Consider the following 20,147-nt stretch of genomic DNA (forward strand, 5'->3'; position numbering starts at 1 on the left):
CACTGCCCGGTTCACTATGGACTTGGGCACTACTCGCTGTGGACTGTTTTGTTCTGGTTGGTGGCCCTAACTGTCGCAGCCTCTCATTTTCGTCGCTTGTGACTTTCATTACATGTCGGAGGATGGCATCATCAGTCACATTACTGTCCGCAAGCAGCGGCTTCAGTTCGCTGCGAATGTCTTTACATCGGTGACTCAAGCCCTGGTACACTGTATGTAAAAACACGTCCTGCACGGTGACTGCATTATACTTTCTCTCTGAATCAGCTTGTCTTGCTGCGAAAAGTATCTTCTGTTTCAGCCCCATTACTCTGTACAGGAATTGCTGAGGGGTTTCATGCTCACTCTGTTTGGTGCACATTAGTTCTTGGAACAGCTCAGTGCTATTTCGGTCCCCCAAGTGCGATTGTAAGAAACCTTTTAACTCAGCTACAGTCATATCATCCTTGTTCATTAGCATATCTTTAAAAATGCCCGGCTTGATAATTCGCAGCACCCCTCTGACAATGTCGGCATTGCTGAAGTTCTCTTTCAGACCACTGTCTATTTGCCTGCATACGTTGTTATACGTGATGTCTGACGAGTGGTCCCCAATCTGACCTCCGTGTATCTTAAACTCACGGGGCTGAATATACTGTAACCCCGTAGGAAAAGCAAAATCATGAGCTACATGTTTAGGTCGCTCAGTGTGATTTACGTGTGCTGTAGTGGTGTTTCCCTGCGCTACAGTGTGAGTCGAGTCCGTGTGCTGGGTAAGTGTCATGTACTGGTGGATTTTTCTACTTATCTCTTCATATTCTGCAAGCATTTTATGTATGTTTGTGTTTGTTTCAGATTCAGTCCCCTTAACACCCCCTGAGTCAGATGCCACATGAGGTGGAGTCATGTAAGTGTCACCAGTGGTGGATGGATGTAACACATGTGCAAAGTGTGTGTTTATATCAACATCAGGTGTAGATACAGCAGCGCCAATCTGTTTTGCTGATTTTACAGTATCTTGTAATGTCAACAGTTCGCTCATCCCTTGGTCCTCAGCCTCAAGCAAATGTTCACTGGACATGTAATCGTCAATGTACTTGAAACAAACCTCACTATCCTCCAGATCCAGTTCACTTGTGTGGTGTCCAGGTACTGGCCCGATGCCCTTGGCAATGCGGAACAGTTCGTCAGCAGGTAAATTGATTAAATCTCTCTTTACGTCCCACACCAGCTGTTTCCTTGCACGACCCGCCATTATGTCGCTTTTTCAGTACTCCGGTTGTAGCCTCAACCTCAGGATGAAAAGACAGTCACCAGCAGATCACCTGGTACACGCCTTGTTGCCTCGTTGTCCGTGGATGTAGCAGTCGCCGGCCTCTAGCCCCAACGCTGCCTGGTCCCACGTCCTGGAAATCTTTGGATCCGCCTCCTAGCGTCACATGGAGTGGATCCCGGACGAGCCCCCAAGAATCTGTTGCAGGCCCCGCCTCCGGAGACCTAGCAGACAAATTACTGAAAATACAGGAAAGAAAGAAGAGAGTCGGGAATCGCGTCTGTTCTCTGCCAGCTCCTCTGTATCGTGTCTTTATTGACAACAAATCAATCTTCAACATCCACCAGTTTCTTAAACCACAAAAATAAACTCATATAATCTCTTTTCATTGTTTGTCTTTTTCTCATTTAACCTGTTTGAACATATAACAATACTCTTTCCATACTTTCTCATGGGTCAACAGTCAAATCTAGCAAATTATTACTTTGATTATTCACCTAAGTGCATATTTTAAGTCTGTTTCAACTCTTAAAACATTTGTGACATTTGTTTCACCGTTAGTTTGTCAAAAATCAACATTTCAAAGCATTAACAGCTATTTAGGCTGCCGTTACACACTTCTGCATGAGCTGGTCACGTGACCATCAAGCGCGCCAAGCGCGAGTTCAGAGTGAGCTTTGCACATAACATATAACATAAACAATTAACTTTTACACATAACTCAATGGAACATTTAGATCTGAGACACTGAATAAACATGTTAGACTCAAATATTGCATTACACAGGAGTATTTACAGTAGTTTTACCTCAGTATGAACACTTTTAGAAATCACAGATGTAAGTTATCAAACTCTCACAACCAGCCCTCACTGTACATTGTAATTAAATGGATGTTACCCTATTTAGTCAAGTTTTCCCCGAACATTTGTACTATATACCTGAAAATACAGGAAAGAAAGAAGAGAGTCGGGAATCGCGTCTGTTCTCTGCCAGCTCCTCTGTATCGTGTGAGCGGAAGCTGCAGAGATAGCCCGAAAGCGCGATCCCGTGTCAAAATAAAAGTCTCTGTTTCAAGTGTCCGTGCAAAGTAAAAAAAATAAAGTACTTCATGAATGTCCATATGAAAGGCATAGAAGGAAGATATTATTATTCACACAACCATATTGTGTACTCATTTTTCATGGGTACCACACATTCAATAACCTAGGACCAAAGGAGGAAAAGGCAGTTTTGCCAAACTCAGAATATGCTCTAGGAACAATTTAATTTAATGTAGAAGAAATTCTTCTCCTATAACTACAAGTATAGTATGATAAGTGATTACAATATGTAGTGATTGCAGCATGTGTATTTTTCTCCTTTGGTAAGTGAAGATGCATTCATTAGAAAATGTATTGTAGCATGATATATACAGTCCAACTACTTTAGTAAGGATAGGTTTTCATGCATACAAACCACATCACCGTAGTCCAACACTGAGAGGAAACAACTAAATAATTCTATTTTTGCTTCAAAAGAAAAGCATTTCTTTATACAAAAGAGAAACCCCAATTCAAGTGTGAGCATTTTTAAAGAGATGTTCAATAATTCAATAGCATTATGATTGGTCAGATAGCCTGTCAATTAACTCTGGTAAAGCTGGTGAAGGGTGCTGTAAGCCCAGTCATTGGACAGTCAGTGTAGTCCAACCCCTTCTCCGAGTCTTATGTCATGAAGAGAAGAGCTGTCATTGGGTGTGGGGGAGGGGGGTTAATGTTTTTGATTAAAGATTCAAGTGAAGATGCATTTTTTAAAAATAGTGATGTGCATGGATAAATAATTCATAATAAATACTTCAATACTGTGTAAAAAAGAAGAAAAAAAACAGAGTTGTCGTTTTTAATTCCATGGTGACTTTAAAAATAAATTGAATGGGATCAAGACATTAAAAGGGTACGCAGTCTAACTTGACACATGCTCTGTAATGGATCGTAGCGTCTCATCTGGACTGAAACTCTGACCGTCTCTGAGTGGGTCTGAAGAATTCAATCCACCTCACAATGGAGATTATCCCTGGGAGGACCAGGGAGATGTATTTATTTTTAAACAAACTTTTTTTTTTTTGTAAAGCTTTTATTTGTGTAATGGACATCATTGCTCAAAATTTGTTTTATATATATATATATATATATGCATTTAGCAGACACTTTTATCCAAAGTGACTTACAGTGCACTCAGGCTATCAATTTTTCCCTATCATGTGTTCCCGGGGAATCGAACCCCCAAACACAATGCTCTACCGCTTGAGCTACAGGAAGTGGGGCGGGGCCGAGACATTGGAAATGAGCAACACCTGCTCGACCCACCGGTCTCGAGTCCCACGGAGGAGATGGAGGGATATAAAACCGGAGCGACGACAGTGACGGACGAGAGAGGACCAGGCCTGGGTTTTAGTTGTGTTTGGTCTTTATTTTGTCATTAAAATGTTATTTGATTGTCCGCCGGTTCCCGCCTCCTTCTTCCCGTGATCATAGAGTTTTAATTCGTTACAATATATATTTGTCACCTAAAACCTGTTTATATTATTTATCAGGAAACATATTTGTAAAATGACATAGATTTTACACTGATATAACAATGTAAATATGGTTTAAGATGCAATTTCGTGAGTCCTCATAATTAAGATTGAAGAAAAATGCAGACATTTTTGTGTGATGGATAGGTGTACAATTTGTACAGTAAAAATCTTTACATCTATGGAGTGTCCCCACAAACCAGATGTGTGTTTGTGTGTGTGTGTGGTACATGTATCTAGTAATACATCAATGATTGACATGAGCAAAAATTATCCCCATGAGCATAACAGCTTTTTAAATGATAAATTATGCTAAATTATGTTTTTGGAAATATCATAATGCAGAATGTTTACTGTGATGGATAGGTTTAGGGGTTGATACAGTATTGACATGAGTCCCCATAATCCCTTATGATTTGTTATGATCACAATCCTTTATGATGATCCCGTTAAAATTTATTATTTTCTCTTTACTTATTTTGACATCACAGGTTCCTCATTACAATCAACCGGTAACTTTTTCTTACATGACAAACTCTTTTTCCTGCTCCTGGAAAAATGTAAGTTAAAAATGCACCTCAGGACATCATTTATGTGCTGTCACTGTTCAAAACTGATCAGTCTTCATATTGATTCCTGGGTTGCTGGGTCAATGCTGGGTCAATCTTGAAATTCAAATTATGCTAAAGCCATATGACATATTAACATCTGGAGATTATTAATAGGTCAAAGGTGATGCATGGCTCCTGAGGTGAAACAGGCCAGAGGTCATCATCAATAATAATGTTTTTTTGACATTTGGTGGTCCCCTATCTACTACTCACCTCTTCTACACACTTCTTGTTGAAACACACTCTGGTGTCTGAGTAAGCTTCAATGTCATGATCAGAAGCACCCAGGAACATCTCCCAGTCCAGTGGCACCCTCAGGTGTACGGGTGTACCATGAGCCTGACCTGTCCGTCTGACCTGCAAATATCTCAGCAGTTGTGGATTCTGATGAATGTATTTTATTATTTTTAAAAGGTTTAAAATGCTTGACACGCTCTGTCCTGTGTTGCTGTGACTGATCGTTTGCTCCTCAAGTCTTAAAGACATTTGTAATATTTACAAACTCAAGATATTGATTTAAACATTTAAGTGCTGTTTTTGAACATTCTGTCACTCTATTCTAATTTAAACAGTTATTTGACTTTGTTTAGCTGCATGTGGTAGTAATGAGTAGTGTTCCTGTAGCTCAATTGGTAGAGCACTGTGCTATCAAGCGCAAAGTTGTGGGTTTGATTCCCTGGGAACACATGATAGGTAAAAATTGATAGTCTGAATGCACTGTAAGTTGCTTTGGATAAAAGTGTCTGCTTAATGCATTAATTTAATGAGAACATTCATGGAAGCTAATTCTATCTATATTGGTTAGCAAATTTCCATTGGTTTATATTTCAGGCTGCCATGATGGCTGAGGAGCTGGAGAGGATGAAGAAGAACATGGAGGTGACTGTCAAAGACCTGCAGCACCGTCTGGATGAGGCTGAGAGTCTGGCCATGAAGGGTGGAAAAAAACAGCTCCAGAAACTGTAGTCCAGGGTAAATTACAGACTAAATACAGACTTAGATGGCAGAGATATGACAGGTGTCAATAGCTCTCCAGTGAAGGTGTATTAGTTGGAGACCATGTTTTTGGATGGTTGTGGATTAGAACTTGCAGAAGAGGTGTGTCTTTAAATTCATCACATGACTCCTCCCCCTCACACTTACCTCAATAACAGACTGAATTATTTGAAGCAAGTCAGCAAAGTTTGGCAACACTTAAAGATCCACAATGCAATTGCTGCAAAGGTATTGGCTGCACATTGTGTCACTGAACCATATCACGTCTCTCAGAGATCCACTGTCCAGTTTTGACGTGTCAGTGTCCTCTGTAATATCAGTCTCCTGCTCTGAGCTGATGGGACTCTCCTGCTGTTGTACCCACATCTGAGTGAACTACACTGCAGTGACAAATACAATCATTTACTGACACTTTCCACTCATCCCTTTACCTTGGATCAGTCATTATCAAGGCATTTTCAACCACAGCAACAGAACGAATGCTGACTGGATGTTTTGCACTATTCTCTGAAATCTTTCCAGACTATTGTCTGACCTGTAACTTTCTTAGCCTACCAAGAAATTTTTAGTTGCTTGTATTATGACTTGACTATTTCACTTGCAGTCTTTCACAATTGTTCTCTAAATATACTTCCCTAAATCCTGGATCAACAATCCAAAAACTGCATTCAAGACAAGTCAATGATTTTGTGGTTGGATGCTTCATATTTGACTTGATGCACTTAGGACAGATGTGGTGTGATTACAAACCATACAATATTGATGTAGAAATGGATCTGGCGATGTAACTCACCACGCTCAGAAGATGAATAAGTATTACTCCACATGTTGACTGATGTCTGTAAATGTATATTTAAATCGAGCAAAATTCTCAGGCTTATGACTGTAACAGAAAGTCTGTTAATAACAATCTACAACAATAGTAAACTGCAGCAGCAAATAAATGTTAACATATAAACATACATCTAGAGAGTCTAGAGCAAGTCAAAAACATTGTTTAATACCTTTTATTTATTCATTTATTTCAAAACACATTAAACTGAAAAAGCAGTGTACTTACTGAGAAATCTTACAGTAATGTCATGATAGGTCAGATAAGTCTTCACCGTGGCCTCGTTGAGTAACCTAAACTTCATGATTCAAACATGAGGTCTCTGTGTGCTATATTTATGATTTGTCCATATATGAACATGCTGTTTATAACTTTGAGAGTCATTATATGACCATGAAATAAGATTCATATGTGGAGTGATCACTGAGCTTTAATTGTACAATAAAGATCTGCCAGAGAGGATTTTTCTTTCATTTGAAAGGACTGTTTCAGTCCATCTGTGGTAATTCATCTAAGTTTTTAATGTCCTGCTTGACAAACTTCTCAAATTGGTCAAGAGGAAAATCTTTGCTCACATTCTTGTGATTGAACTAGATATTACATACGGTAAGCTCTTTGTTATTTTGAAAAACATTTACATATGTCAAGGTCAAGGTCAAGGTCAAGTTCAAGTTGATTTATTATGTGTCCAAAAGTTACAGTGTCCATTAAATGTGAACACTGTAACTTTACTCAGTTTGCAATTGAAGAGGAAATAATATAGATGCTAAATGTCCAAAAACAAATGTTGGAACAGAGGTAAGAATGATAAATTACATCATGTGATTTAGAAATATCAATCGTTATATGACAGAAAGTTGCCCAAACATTAGTTGTATATGACCTTTTATCAAAAGTACAAACTTAGTCATCACATTGTTTCCGTCTTGCTGTCACCTCTAAAATGAAAGAGCAGAGACAGCTGACTGCTTCTTCACATCTCAAACAAGTTCCTTCTCTTTGCCAAGATTAAAATAAGAAGCAACATTGAAATATGATCTCAGTGAAATCAAATGAAATATTGTAAACAAACACACACACTCAGCAAGAAAGCCTACATTTAAAAGAAGAAACACAACATAAGAAAACATGCTGGATTATCCAAATATCTATGATTGATATGTTATTGCTTTAAAATTAAAACATACAGTATTAATATCATGAATGTTTGACTGATTTTTGAAAGAAGCTTTGACTGCTTTTATTGTCCTCGTTTGTAAGTCGCTTTGGATAAAAGCATCTGCCAAATGACTAAATGTAAATGTAAATGAATTTAAGTATAGAAAAGCTGTTCAGTTGATGTAACCCATGAGAATAATTAAAATGACATGCTCCAGCAAACCAAAAAAACAAATGAAGGTCAAATGAAGGCCAACATGTTGCTATTTTCCACCAGGACTGAGATGCATCATCATAAACCATGTAGAATAACATGACCAAATCCAGCCGGACAGTTCAGCTGAGTCTTCAGTAAAGATACTATATAAATGACAACCTCTGATTGAAGCACAGTTGCCCATCAAAACTGGTGAGTCACACCATCTATCTATCTATCTATCTATCTATCTATCTATCTATCTATCTATCTATCTATCTATCTATCTATCTATCTATCTATCTATCTATCTATCATTCATTATATATATATTATTTTATTTTTCTTCAGAATCCTGAACTGGACAGCTGCAATTTCTATCTGAGCATAATAGAAGGTAAAGAACTTCCCAACTGATGGTGACATTATGATCTGTTTGGAAGTTAGGAGAGTTAGAGTTGACAGTTAGACATTGACAATCAGAAAGTAAATCTAATGAAGTTTATCATCATGGTGATGTCAGTTGTGCTCCACAGTGAAGTAAAATCATGGGAGATGGTGAAATGGAGTGTTTCGGCCCGGCGGCCATTTACCTCCGGAAGCCAGAAAAAGAGCGAATCGAGGCTCAGACCGCCCCCTTCGATGCCAAAACAGCATTCTTCGTGACAGATGCAGCTGAGATGTACTTGAAAAGTACTCTTGTTAGTAGAGAGGGTGGCAAAGCTACTGTCAAAACTCACTGTGGGAAAGTAAGTATCATAGATTGAAAAAAACTATTTGATATGTTACAGTGCTTGAGTCTTCAAATGTTAAAGTTTTTTTACTTAAATAATGAAACAATGTTCATTACAGACTGTCACAGTAAAAGAAGATGATATCTTCCAAATGAATCCTCCCAAGTTTGACAAAATGGAGGACATGGCCATGATGACCCACCTCAATGAGCCTTCTGTGCTGTTTAACCTCAAAGAGCGTTACGCAGCCTGGATGATCTATGTAAGTACATCATCATTTATTCCTGGAATAGGGCAGCAACATTGTAAAACTGGACGATCTCCATTTCAGACCTACTCTGGCTTGTTCTGTGCCACTGTCAATCCATACAAATGGCTCCCAGTGTACGACGCAATTGTTGTGGCTGGATATAGAGGCAAAAAGAGGATTGAAGCCCCACCTCACATCTTCTCCATCTCTGACAACGCCTACCAGTTCATGCTCACTGGTGAGTGGATTCCAGCAGTCAATGAGAAAATACACTTTATAATGTCTAGTGTGAAGTAATAGTAGATAATTCATTGTCTATAAATTGCTGTTTTAGCAGAGTTCATAGAAAAGCTAAATCCAAATCATATGTATATATGAAAGACTTTAGTTAACAACTTCTCAGTAAACGATACCTAAATGAAGTTTTTAAGCTGAGGAAACTGAGTGGTAAAGTTCAAATTAATATTCAGTCAGTGAGTGCTTCATAACCATTATTTTGCATTATTGTATTAAAAGTTACCTTCTTCTACATGCACTTATATGAATAAATAAAATAATTGTTAAAACTAATAAACTAATACCAATTGTAAAAATATATATATATTTAGTGCTACCTATTGAAGAAATCCTATTAACATTTCACGGTTTAATTTCAGATCGTGAGAATCAGTCTATCCTGATTACGTGAGTAAATATTCTTCTGCTGACACAATCTGAAGTTTTTCAATTATAATTGTAAATCAATAAAAGATTCATGTCTAAATGATGATCTCGTATAAATCTCCAGTGGAGAATCTGGTGCAGGAAAGACTGTGAACACAAAACGTGTCATTCAGTACTTTGCAACTGTTGCGATGTCTGGTCCAAAGAAGACAGAGTCTGCCTCTGGAAAAATGCAGGTTAGTGAATATCTATTCTAGACAATGTTATTGATAACAGTGTTTGTGATTCACCTCATGATTCCCCACTGTGCTACAATTACGTCTAGGGATCTCTGGAGGACCAGATCATTGCAGCCAACCCTCTGCTGGAGGCTTATGGGAACGCCAAGACTATAAGGAACGACAACTCCTCTCGTTTTGTAAGTTGCACCTCTGAATCATCAATAATAACATCATACATTTTCAATCACAATTTCAAAGCAGGCAAACAGTTGAGCTTTTATCAATGCTTTCAATCTAGGGTAAATTCATCAGGATTCACTTTGGAACCACTGGTAAACTGGCCAAAGCAGATATTGAAACTTGTGAGTCAACACTGTTTTAAGACAAACATTTTATTTGGAGGCTAAGATGTGGATTAATCAATTAAACACAATGTCTTTTTTTTTCTTGCAAAGATCTGCTTGAAAAGTCAAGGGTAACATTCCAGCTGTCTGCTGAGAGGAGTTACCACATCTTCTACCAGCTCATGACTGGACACAAGCCAGAGCTGCTCGGTGAGAAATCTACACGATTGTGTTTTCACTTATTTCTATGTTTGAGAGCACTGGCAATATACTGCACATCAATTCTTTACAGAGGCCCTGCTTATCTCCACCAACCCTTACGACTATCCAATGATCAGCCAGGGTGAAATCACTGTCAAGAGCATCGATGATGTGGAGGAGTTCATTGCCACAGATGTATGTGGACAACTGCAATATTATTTTTAGTAGTAGTATTTTTAGATTTTATGCAACATTTCTGAGCAAACAAACATCAGAAAATCACCAGTTTGAACTGAATACTGCATGATACAATCCAATAAACCATATGATTTATTTGGTCTGTGTAAAAACAGACTGCCATTGACATTCTGGGCTTCATTCCTGATGAGAAGATCAGCATCTACAAGCTGACAGGTGCTGTGATGCATCATGGGGCCATGAAGTTCAAACAGAAGCAGAGAGAGGAGCAGGCCGAACCTGACGGCAATGAGGGTAAGATAACAATTTTAGCACAAATTAACATATAAACAGTGACTTAACTATCAACGATAATGCATAAAACTATGCTTCCTTAGCGGCTGATAAAATCGCCTACCTCATGGGCATCAACTCCTCTGACATGCTGAAAGCTCTGTGTTACCCCAGAGTGAAGGTCGGGAATGAGATGGTGACCAAAGGCCAGACAGTACCACAGGTGATGACTTCATCAACACATTTAAATGTGGATACAGTGATAAATGTCTCAGACATAGTCATCGTGAGAAGTAAAGGTAATGATATAATCAACAATGACCTTTGAATTTCTCAGGTGAACAATGCAGTCTCTGCACTCTGCAAGTCTGTCTATGAGAAAATGTTCATGTGGATGGTCGTCCGTATCAATGAGATGTTGAACACGACGAATCCTAGAGAGTACTACATCGGTGTGCTGGACATCGCTGGATTTGAGATCTTTGATGTGAGCATCAGTCATTAATGTGAAAGTCTGAAAGAATCAAGATATAAAAGATAGCAGTCAGTTGCAATAATTGCTTCTGTTGAATTATCAGTATAATAGCTTGGAGCAGCTTTGCATTAACTTCACAAATGAGAAACTGCAACAGTTCTTCAACCACACCATGTTTGTTCTGGAGCAAGAGGAGTACAAGAAAGAAGGCATTGAATGGGCGTTCATTGACTTTGGTATGGACTTGGCTGCCTGCATTGAGCTCATTGAGAAGGTAAGAGGATATTCAGTAAATTAAAACAACAATCTCACTTGTGCCTGTACTTGAGTGTGAATATTTCTTCAACAGCCAATGGGCATCTTCTCCATTCTTGAAGAGGAGTGCATGTTCCCAAAGGCTACAGACTCAAGCTTCAAAAACAAGCTGCATGACCAGCATCTGGGAAAATGTGCAGCTTTCCAGAAGCCCAAGCCTGCCAAAGGGAAGGCAGAGGCCCATTTCTCTCTGGTGCACTATGCCGGCACTGTGGACTACAACATTACTGGCTGGTTGGAAAAGAACAAGGATCCACTGAATGACTCTGTCGTGCAACTTTACCAAAAGTCAGCACTCAAAGTGCTGGCCTTGCTGTATGTCGCTGTGCCAGAAGGTACAAACATCTGCATTTCCTCAGTTCCTTTGTGTTTGAATGATGTACAAGACACCTCCTTATACAAAAACTTAAAAAAAAAAAAAAAGAATGAGATAATCAGAATGCAACAAACTATGTGATCAAAGGTTTTGGAGTTTTAAAACAAGAAGTATATGCAAGAGAACAGTTAGATTCAACAAGATGTAAATAGAGATTTATTGAAGGGGTTAATGGAAAGCAACACAAGATTAACAAAAAAACAAAAAACTTTCTGTCATTGATATAAAACAGAGGGAGGTGGAAAGAAAGCAGGCAAGAAGAAGGGTGGTTCCTTCCAGACGGTGTCTGCACTTTTTAGGGTAAACACATTCTCTCTCTTATTGAAGTTTCTGAATTGTTTCACCATTACAGATTAGACTAATTACAAATATTTCCACAGGAGAACTTGGCTAAGTTGATGTCTAACCTGAGGAGCACTCACCCTCACTTTGTGCGCTGCTTAATTCCTAATGAATCCAAGACTCCAGGTAATCTTGATCCCTGAAGACTCAAATGCATCACAGTTTTGAAAAATATCTGAAACCTTAAGAACATTTGCATTTCAGGTCTGATGGAGAACTTCCTGGTTATCCACCAGCTCAGGTGTAATGGTGTGCTGGAGGGCATCAGAATCTGCAGGAAGGGTTTCCCCAGCAGAATCCACTACGGTGACTTCAAGCAGAGGTAAAGATACTTAGAGATGATGTATCATCTAATCTTCGCTTCCTTACATATTTCACAAGAATACTACTCTCCCCTAAATGTCCTCTAGATACAAAATATTAAATGCTAGCGTCATCCCTGAGGGACATTTCATTGACAACAAAAAGGCTACAGAGAAACTCTTGGGCTCTATTGATGTTGACCACACCCAGTACAAATTTGGACACACCAAGGTGAGCTGTTCACCAAATACACCATGTGGACAGAACTATTTCAGTGCTTTCCTTCTAAATTTTGGCTCTGCTACAGTACAATGACATTGCAGAAGATTCAGTCCCTCCAATTGTCCTGCAACAGTCTTAGGAAGGAAGGCCTGAAGCTTTTGAATAGGCGTTCAAGTCTAGGCTTTGTGCCAGTCAAGTTATTCCACACCAGATTACACCAAAAATTCCTAGATGGACCCCACTTTGTGTGCTGGACACTGTCATACCTCCTCAAACTGTTACATCAAAAAAGAAAGGACATAATTCTCTCAAATGTCATTCTATACTATAGCATAGAACATAATAGATATTTCCCCATTGAAATTACTAGAACAGCCAAATTAAATTATTATTAGGGCCATATAGTGTATCCCAGGCCATATCTACTCTGAAAATGATTTATTAGCTTCTTCAACACTACGTCTCTAATATTTTCCAAATGTTCTTGTAGGTGTTCTTCAAAGCTGGTCTGTTGGGTACTCTTGAGGAGATGAGAGATGAGAAACTAGTCAATCTGGTTACCATGACTCAGGCTTTGGCCCGAGGATATGTCACGAGGAAGGAGTTTGTCAAAATGATGGAGAGGAGGTACAACTTACAATAATGTTTGGAACAAAACTGTCTAGTAGCACAGTGTGATAAAGGCTGATATGCTGATTACAATTTACACAGGGAGTCAGTTTTTGCCATCCAATACAACATCCGCTCATTCATGAATGTGAAACATTGGCCATGGATGAAGGTGTACTTCAAGATCAAGCCTCTTCTGAAGAGTGCAGAGAGTGAAAAAGAAATGGCATCAATGAAGGAGAACTTTGAGAAAATGAAAGAAGATTTAACAAAGGCATTAGCTAAAAAGAAGGAGCTTGAGGAGAAAATGGTGTCAATTGTTCAGGAGAAAAATGATCTTCTACAGCAAGTAACTTCTGTGAGTATTTCAGCTCTTATTTATCCCAATATGGATCCTACAGCTATGAACATAAGTCATTAACTATATCCATGTCAATGAACAGGAATCTGAAAACCTCTCTGATGCAGAGGAGAGATGTGAAGGGCTCATCAAAAGCAAGATCCAGCTCGAGGGCAAACTCAAAGAGACAAACGAGAGACTGGAGGATGAGGAGGAAATAAATGCTGAACTGACTGCCAAGAAGAGGAAACTAGAGGATGAATGCTCCGAGCTGAAGAAAGACATCGATGACCTGGAGCTCACCTTGGCAAAAGTGGAGAAGGAGAAACATGCAACAGAGAATAAAGTCAGTCTTTTATATATGTATATATTGCAGATTGTGATTCAGGCTCTTGATAATGAAAGCAGTAATCAATGTTTCCATTTAGGTGAAAAACCTGACGGAGGAGATGGCCTCTCAGGATGAGAGCATTGCTAAGCTGACCAAAGAGAAGAAAGCCCTCCAAGAGGCACACCAGCAGACTCTTGATGACCTTCAGGCAGAGGAAGACAAAGTCAATACTCTGACTAAAGCTAAGACAAAGCTTGAGCAGCAAGTGGACGATGTAAGATGTTTGGCATAAGAATACGACCATGCATTAATGAGAAATCACATATATTGCACTATACCAGATTTTAATGCTCCAGTTTGTGTAAAAATAGCTTGAGGGCTCATTGGAGCAAGAGAAGAAACTCCGTATGGACCTTGAGAGAGTCAAGAGGAAGCTTGAGGGTGATCTGAAACTGGCCCAGGAGTCCATAATGGACCTGGAGAATGAAAAACAGCTATCAGATGAGAAGATCAAAAAGTGAGTGGCCATCAGATTTTGAACTTTACACAATTACACAAAATAAGTATTTGGCACATTTTAAAAAACAACACTTTAATAAACAGGAAGGACTTTGAGATAAGTCAGTTTCTAAGCAAGATTGAGGATGAACAGTCTTTGGGAGCACAGCTTCAGAAGAAGATCAAAGAACTTCAGGTAACACTAAGTTCTAATCTTTCTGATGTGAAATGGTGAAGTGGACGCATAGCTGGAAAAATCCACATTACAAATATCAGTAAAGAAGTCTTTTTTTTCATTCAGGCCCGTATCGAGGAGCTGGAAGAGGAAATTGAGGCAGAGAGATCTGTCCGTGCCAAAGTGGAGAAGCAGAGAGCTGATCTTTCCAGAGAACTTGAAGATATCAGCGAGAGGCTTGAGGAAGCTGGTGGTGCCACTGCTGCTCAGATTGAGATGAACAAGAAGCGTGAAGCCGAATTCCAGAAGATGCGTCGTGATCTGGAAGAGTCTACCTTGCAGCATGAAGCTACAGCTGCAGCTCTCCGAAAAAAGCAGGCAGACAGTGTGGCTGAACTCGGAGAACAGATCGACAACCTCCAGCGGGTCAAACAGAAGCTGGAGAAGGAGAAGAGTGAATACAAGATGGAGATTGATGATTTGTCAAGCAACATGGAGGCTGTGGCTAAAGCAAAGGTTATGTCACTAGATGATCATTAATAAGTACAAAATCACCTTTTACAAACATATTCATATAATCTCTAATCTATTTAGGGTAATTTAGAGAAGATGTGCCGCACTCTTGAAGACCAGCTGAGTGAAATCAAGGCCAAAAGTGATGAAAGTAGTCGCCAGTTGAATGACATGAATGCACAACGAGCCAGACTTCAGACTGAAAATGGTAAGAGAGTAAGCTTCACATGTAAAAATCCTCAAAACAAAATTGAGTAAAAAGATTCTGTTATTATATTTCATGCTAATATCTGTAACATGTTTCTAAGGTGAATTTAGCCGTCAGCTGGAAGAGAAAGAAGCACTTGTTTCACAGTTAACTAGAGGAAAACAGGCTTTTACTCAGCAAATTGAGGACCTCAAAAGACATGTTGAGGAAGAAGTCAAGGTAGAGTTTCACGTATTATTTTGTTTCGATAATCAAATTATGCTTAAAGTTTTTTTTATATCCAAACCATCGTGTAGATGGTAAAGTGTTTAAAATCCCCAAATGTGCCACCCTATAGGCCAAGAATGCTCTGGCCCATGCAGTTCAGTCTGCCCGCCATGACTGTGATTTGCTCAGAGAGCAGTATGAGGAGGAGCAGGAGGCCAAAACTGAACTCCAGCGTGGAATGTCTAAGGCCAACAGCGAGGTGGCCCAGTGGAGAGCCAAATATGAGACTGATGCCATCCAACGCACTGAAGAGCTTGAGGAAGCCAAGTAAATTCACCAAAGAAAAAAGTCTTCAGTACCCTACATTTCATATCACAAATATTAGTAAGCTTTGATCATTTCATATCATTTTCTTCAGGAAAAAGCTGGCACAGCGTCTGCAGGATGCTGAAGAATCCATTGAGGCAGTGAGCTCCAAGTGTGCCTCTCTGGAAAAGACCAAACAGAGGCTGCAGGGTGAAGTGGAGGACCTGATGATTGATGGGGAGAGGGCAAATGCATTGGCTGCCAACCTTGACAAGAAGCAGAGAAACTTTGATAAGGTAAGAAAGATGTGGATAATATTCTTGAATAATTATAATTATAATTATAATTATCTTGAATGGATAATAAATCTTGAACCATGGACTTGGCTAATTAACAATGACTACATTTCTGGTTCAGGTCCTAGCAGAGTGGAAGCAGAAGTATGAGGAAAGTCAGGCTGAACTAGAAGCTGCTCAGAAAGAAGCTCGTTCTCTCAGCACTGAGCTTTTCAAAATGAAGAACTCTTATGAAGAAGCTCTTGACCACCTCGAGACCCTGAAGAGGGAGAACAAGAATCTGCAACGTAAATGGCACTTTTATTTTTACAGGATTCTAAAAACAGAGATGCATTTAAAATCAGAAAATGATGTACAATTGATTTTTAAATACTTTCAGAGGAGATTTCTGAGCTCTCTGAGCAGCTTGGAGAGACTGGAAAGACCATTCATGAGTTAGAGAAAGCCAAGAAGACAGTGGAGTCTGAGAAAGCAGAGATCCAGACTGCACTAGAAGAAGCCGAGGTGCCATTCCTTTGCTACAATACTAACATCACACCAGTGCTTTGAATAATATTAAAATATTGTATATGTAGTGGTTCAAAACCTTAAATTAATGTAATTATTTCCTTCTTAATCACAAATGTACTGCCATAACTCGGGAGGCATATAGTACATTTTGACAAGTTTTAAATGTAAGTCAATTATTTCCTTTTTTCCTTGCAGGGCACCCTGGAGCATGAAGAGTCCAAGATTCTTCGTGTGCAGCTGGAGCTGAACCAGGTGAAGAGCGAGATTGACAGGAAGCTTGCTGAGAAGGATGAGGAGATGGAACAGATTAAGAGGAACAGCCAAAGAGTGATGGATTCCATGCAGAGCACTCTGGACTCTGAGGTCAGGAGCAGAAACGATGCCCTGAGAGTCAAAAAGAAGATGGAAGGAGATCTGAATGAGATGGAGGTCCAGTTGAGTCATGCCAACCGCCAGGCTTCTGAGGCCCAGAAACAGCTCAGGAACGTCCAAGGACAACTCAAGGTATCTCTCTGTAGAATAAGGAGTTTCAATGTTTGATAATATGAATATGATACACAAAATAACTGAAGCATGACATGCAACTAACAAAGAAAGAACATTTCCACAGGATGCACAACTGCACCTTGATGAAGCTGTCAGAGGACAGGAGGACATGAAGGAGCAGGTGGCCATGGTGGAGCGCAGGAATAACCTGATGCAAGCAGAGATTGAGGAGCTGAGAGCTGCACTGGAGCAAACAGAGAGAGGCCGCAAAGTGGCGGAGCAGGAGCTGGTGGATGCCAGCGAACGCGTGACACTGTTGCACTCACAAGTACAAAAGATTATTAAATACTTACAACAAATTCAGGTAACATGATAATGTTTCAGTCAAATATACACTAAACTACCTGCTTAAATCCTGCAGAATACGAGTCTTATTAACACCAAGAAGAAGCTTGAGACTGATCTGATCCATGTTCAAGGTGAGGTGGATGATGCAGTCCAGGAGGCCAGAAATGCAGAGGAGAAGGCCAAGAAGGCCATCACTGATGTGGGTGTTTGCATTCTGTCACTCTATTCTAATTTAAACAGTTATTTGTCTTTGTTTAGCTGCATGTGGTAGTAATGAGAACATTCATGGATGCTAATTCTATTTATATTGGTTAGCTGATTTCCATTGGCTTATATTTCAGGCTGCCATGATGGCTGAGGAGCTGAAGAAGGAGCAGGACACCAGTGCTCACCTGGAGAGGATGAAGAAGAACATGGAGGTGACTGTCAAAGACCTGCAGCACCGTCTGGATGAGGCTGAGAGTCTGGCCATGAAGGGTGGAAAGAAACAGCTCCAGAAACTGGAGTCCAGGGTAAATTACAGACTAAATACAGACTTTGGGTGAACTCATTCTAGGAACGGTTGCCTTGTGATGAGCCAGACTGTGATTATACCAGGTGACATTGATGGAGGAATTTGCAGCTATACTCACAAAGTATAAATACTGTTTATCGATAAGCTGAAAACCAGACCCATTATAAACCTATATTACTCAATACTCAAATTAACTGAAAATTTTTACTTTCTGAGTAGTAATAAATGTTTTTGTAGAAAATATGACCCAACTGAACCATGCTCTGGCTTACCTCTTCAAACAGGCCAGGACATGGTTCAGTGTACCATGCTCAGATATAGTACAGAGTGATCACACTAGTCAAACGAACCAGACTTTGGGGCTTTGGGGGTGCTCGGGCATGGTTCAGATCGCCTAGTGTGAGTAAACCTTAGGTGAACTGGCCATGGTAGAGATTTGACAGGTGATAACAACAACTCTCAACTGAAGGTGCATGAGTTGGAGGCTGAATTTGAAGCTGAACAGAGACGTGGTGCAGATGCTGTGAAAGGAGTGCGCAAATATGAAAGGAGAGTGAAGGAGCTCACATACCAGGTAAACCTACACAAGAATTAGGTATTTAACACTCTTCATGATGATATACATAGTTTAACCAAGGCCATGAACAACTATTACACCCAAAGACTGAGGAAGACAAGAAGAACGTGACTCGACTGCAGGATCTGGTAGACAAGCTGCAGCTGAAAGTCAAGGCGTACAAACGCCAATCTGAAGAAGCTGTAAGTCTAATGTCAAATGTCTTGAGTGTTTTCAGATTTTCTATTCAATAAACTCAGTGCCATGAGTACAATGCTCTGAAAGGGGTTGGATATCTTGTGTAATCCTAACAGGAGGAGCAGGCCAACACTCACCTGTCCAGATACAGGAAGGTGCAGCATGAGCTGGAGGAGTCTCATGAGCGCGCTGACATCGCCGAGTCCCAGGTCAACAAGCTGAGAGCCAAGACCCGTGAAGCTGGGAAGGTAACAACAGATGATGATTATGTAGAGAAAAATTAGTTTTTACACATATAATCTATGAAACATTTTCAATAAAATCTATTTATTGAAAATGTTTCTATTTATTAATTATTTTTTTTTTTTCATTTTCAAGACTAAAGATGAATAATGAAGACACAACACCTACAAGCAAGCATATGACTGACTTGTGCTGAGTTCTTCTATGTCCATTAAATGGCACATTAATTGAAAACTTTATTGTCCATTATTTTTTCCACTTTCAAACTTTTATCAGATACTCTATCACTGTTTTAAAAGTCAACTATGAGGCATGAAGGCAGGGGATGTCCAATGGACGTTTTCTCTAGTATTAAGACATAACACATATTTTACAGCACTGCTCAGCTCCTCTGACGCTGATCATTCCGGTTCAGCATCTGATAACGTGTGCGCACTCCCGCACGAATGTTTGCTGAACAGGGACCCTGGTCACAGTTTTCGCTAGGTCACCGATTTCGATCCAACACAAGTCAAGTCAAGTCAAGTCTGCTTTATTGTCAATTCTTCCACATGTACAGTATATACATACAAAGAATTTAAATTGCGATTACTCTCAAACCATGGTGCATACAGATAACACTAACAGCACAGCCTAAACTCTAGATCAAATATAAAATACAACTTTACAATAAGGGCATGTAAACAAATACTAAAAATAAAGTTAAATAAAACAACACGAGGCACATGGAAGATAGTGTGCAAACCAGTGAAGTGAACAAACAGTGCAGATAAAAAGATTGTAGTGCAAAAAAATCTTATTCAGTCTGATTAAAGTGGCAAAGGACTCAAAGAGCAGTTCTTTTATTTAAACTGACTAGAATGACGTCAGTTCTATGCTGAATGAGGTAGTGAGCAGACCAATGCAGCACAAAGTGACTGGTGCATATCATCGTATGTTAGTGGGGAGGGGTTTGGAAGAAACTGGGGATGGGGGATGGGGAGGGAGGGAAGGGGGGGCAAGTTCAGAAGCGAGTTCAGCTTCCTAACAGCCTGATGGATGAAGCTATCCTTCAGTCTGCTGGTCCTGGTCTGGAGACTCCACAGTCTCCTACCTGATGGCAGCAGGCTGAAGAAGCTGTGTGATTGGTGGGTGGGATCACCTGCGATGCAAAGGGCTTTGCGGGTGAGATGAGTTTCGTAAATGTCCTGGAGGGAGGGGAGAGAGACACCAATGATCTTCTCAGCTGCTCTCACTATGTGCTGCAGAGTCTTTCGGCAGTGCTGCGGTGTTGTCGGTCCAGGAGAGGTCCT

The 20,147-nt window shown here is 39.9% G+C and overlaps 1 protein-coding gene across 1 annotated transcript; it reads left to right on the top strand.

Moving 5' to 3' along the window:
- The first annotated feature begins 8,136 nt into the window (after window positions 1-8,136).
- Window positions 8,137-19,020, top strand: LOC132130426 (myosin heavy chain, fast skeletal muscle-like). The gene is made up of 39 exons (XM_059542135.1): window positions 8,137-8,349; window positions 8,453-8,596; window positions 8,666-8,822; window positions 9,241-9,268; window positions 9,372-9,483; window positions 9,573-9,665; window positions 9,767-9,830; window positions 9,924-10,022; window positions 10,105-10,208; window positions 10,367-10,505; window positions 10,589-10,707; window positions 10,822-10,971; window positions 11,063-11,233; window positions 11,309-11,609; window positions 11,883-11,950; window positions 12,031-12,118; window positions 12,197-12,314; window positions 12,403-12,526; window positions 13,008-13,144; window positions 13,229-13,484; window positions 13,570-13,812; window positions 13,895-14,071; window positions 14,169-14,314; window positions 14,401-14,491; window positions 14,597-14,986; window positions 15,065-15,191; window positions 15,292-15,410; window positions 15,529-15,725; window positions 15,817-16,000; window positions 16,122-16,287; window positions 16,380-16,504; window positions 16,706-17,014; window positions 17,121-17,324; window positions 17,418-17,543; window positions 17,686-17,856; window positions 18,328-18,432; window positions 18,522-18,617; window positions 18,729-18,860; window positions 18,991-19,020. The coding sequence occupies exons 1-39, from the start codon at window positions 8,149-8,151 to the stop codon at window positions 19,003-19,005; spliced, it is 5,796 nt and encodes a 1,931-aa protein (XP_059398118.1). The 5' UTR covers window positions 8,137-8,148; the 3' UTR covers window positions 19,006-19,020.
- The last annotated feature ends 1,127 nt before the right edge of the window (window positions 19,021-20,147 follow it).

The sequence above is a fragment of the Carassius carassius genome, chromosome 47, assembly GCF_963082965.1.
Source record: "Carassius carassius chromosome 47, fCarCar2.1, whole genome shotgun sequence".
Classification (NCBI taxonomy): Eukaryota; Metazoa; Chordata; class Actinopteri; order Cypriniformes; family Cyprinidae; genus Carassius; species Carassius carassius.

Coding starts and splice junctions, on each gene's coding strand:
- LOC132130426 (XM_059542135.1), top strand. CDS start 8,149: ATGGGAGATGGTGAAATGGAGTGTTTCGGCCCGGCGGCCATTTACCTC. Junction 8,350..8,452: donor TCAAAACTCACTGTGGGAAA/GTAAGTATCATA, acceptor TGTTCATTACAG/ACTGTCACAGTAAAAGAAGA. Junction 11,951..12,030: donor CGGTGTCTGCACTTTTTAGG/GTAAACACATTC, acceptor ATATTTCCACAG/GAGAACTTGGCTAAGTTGAT.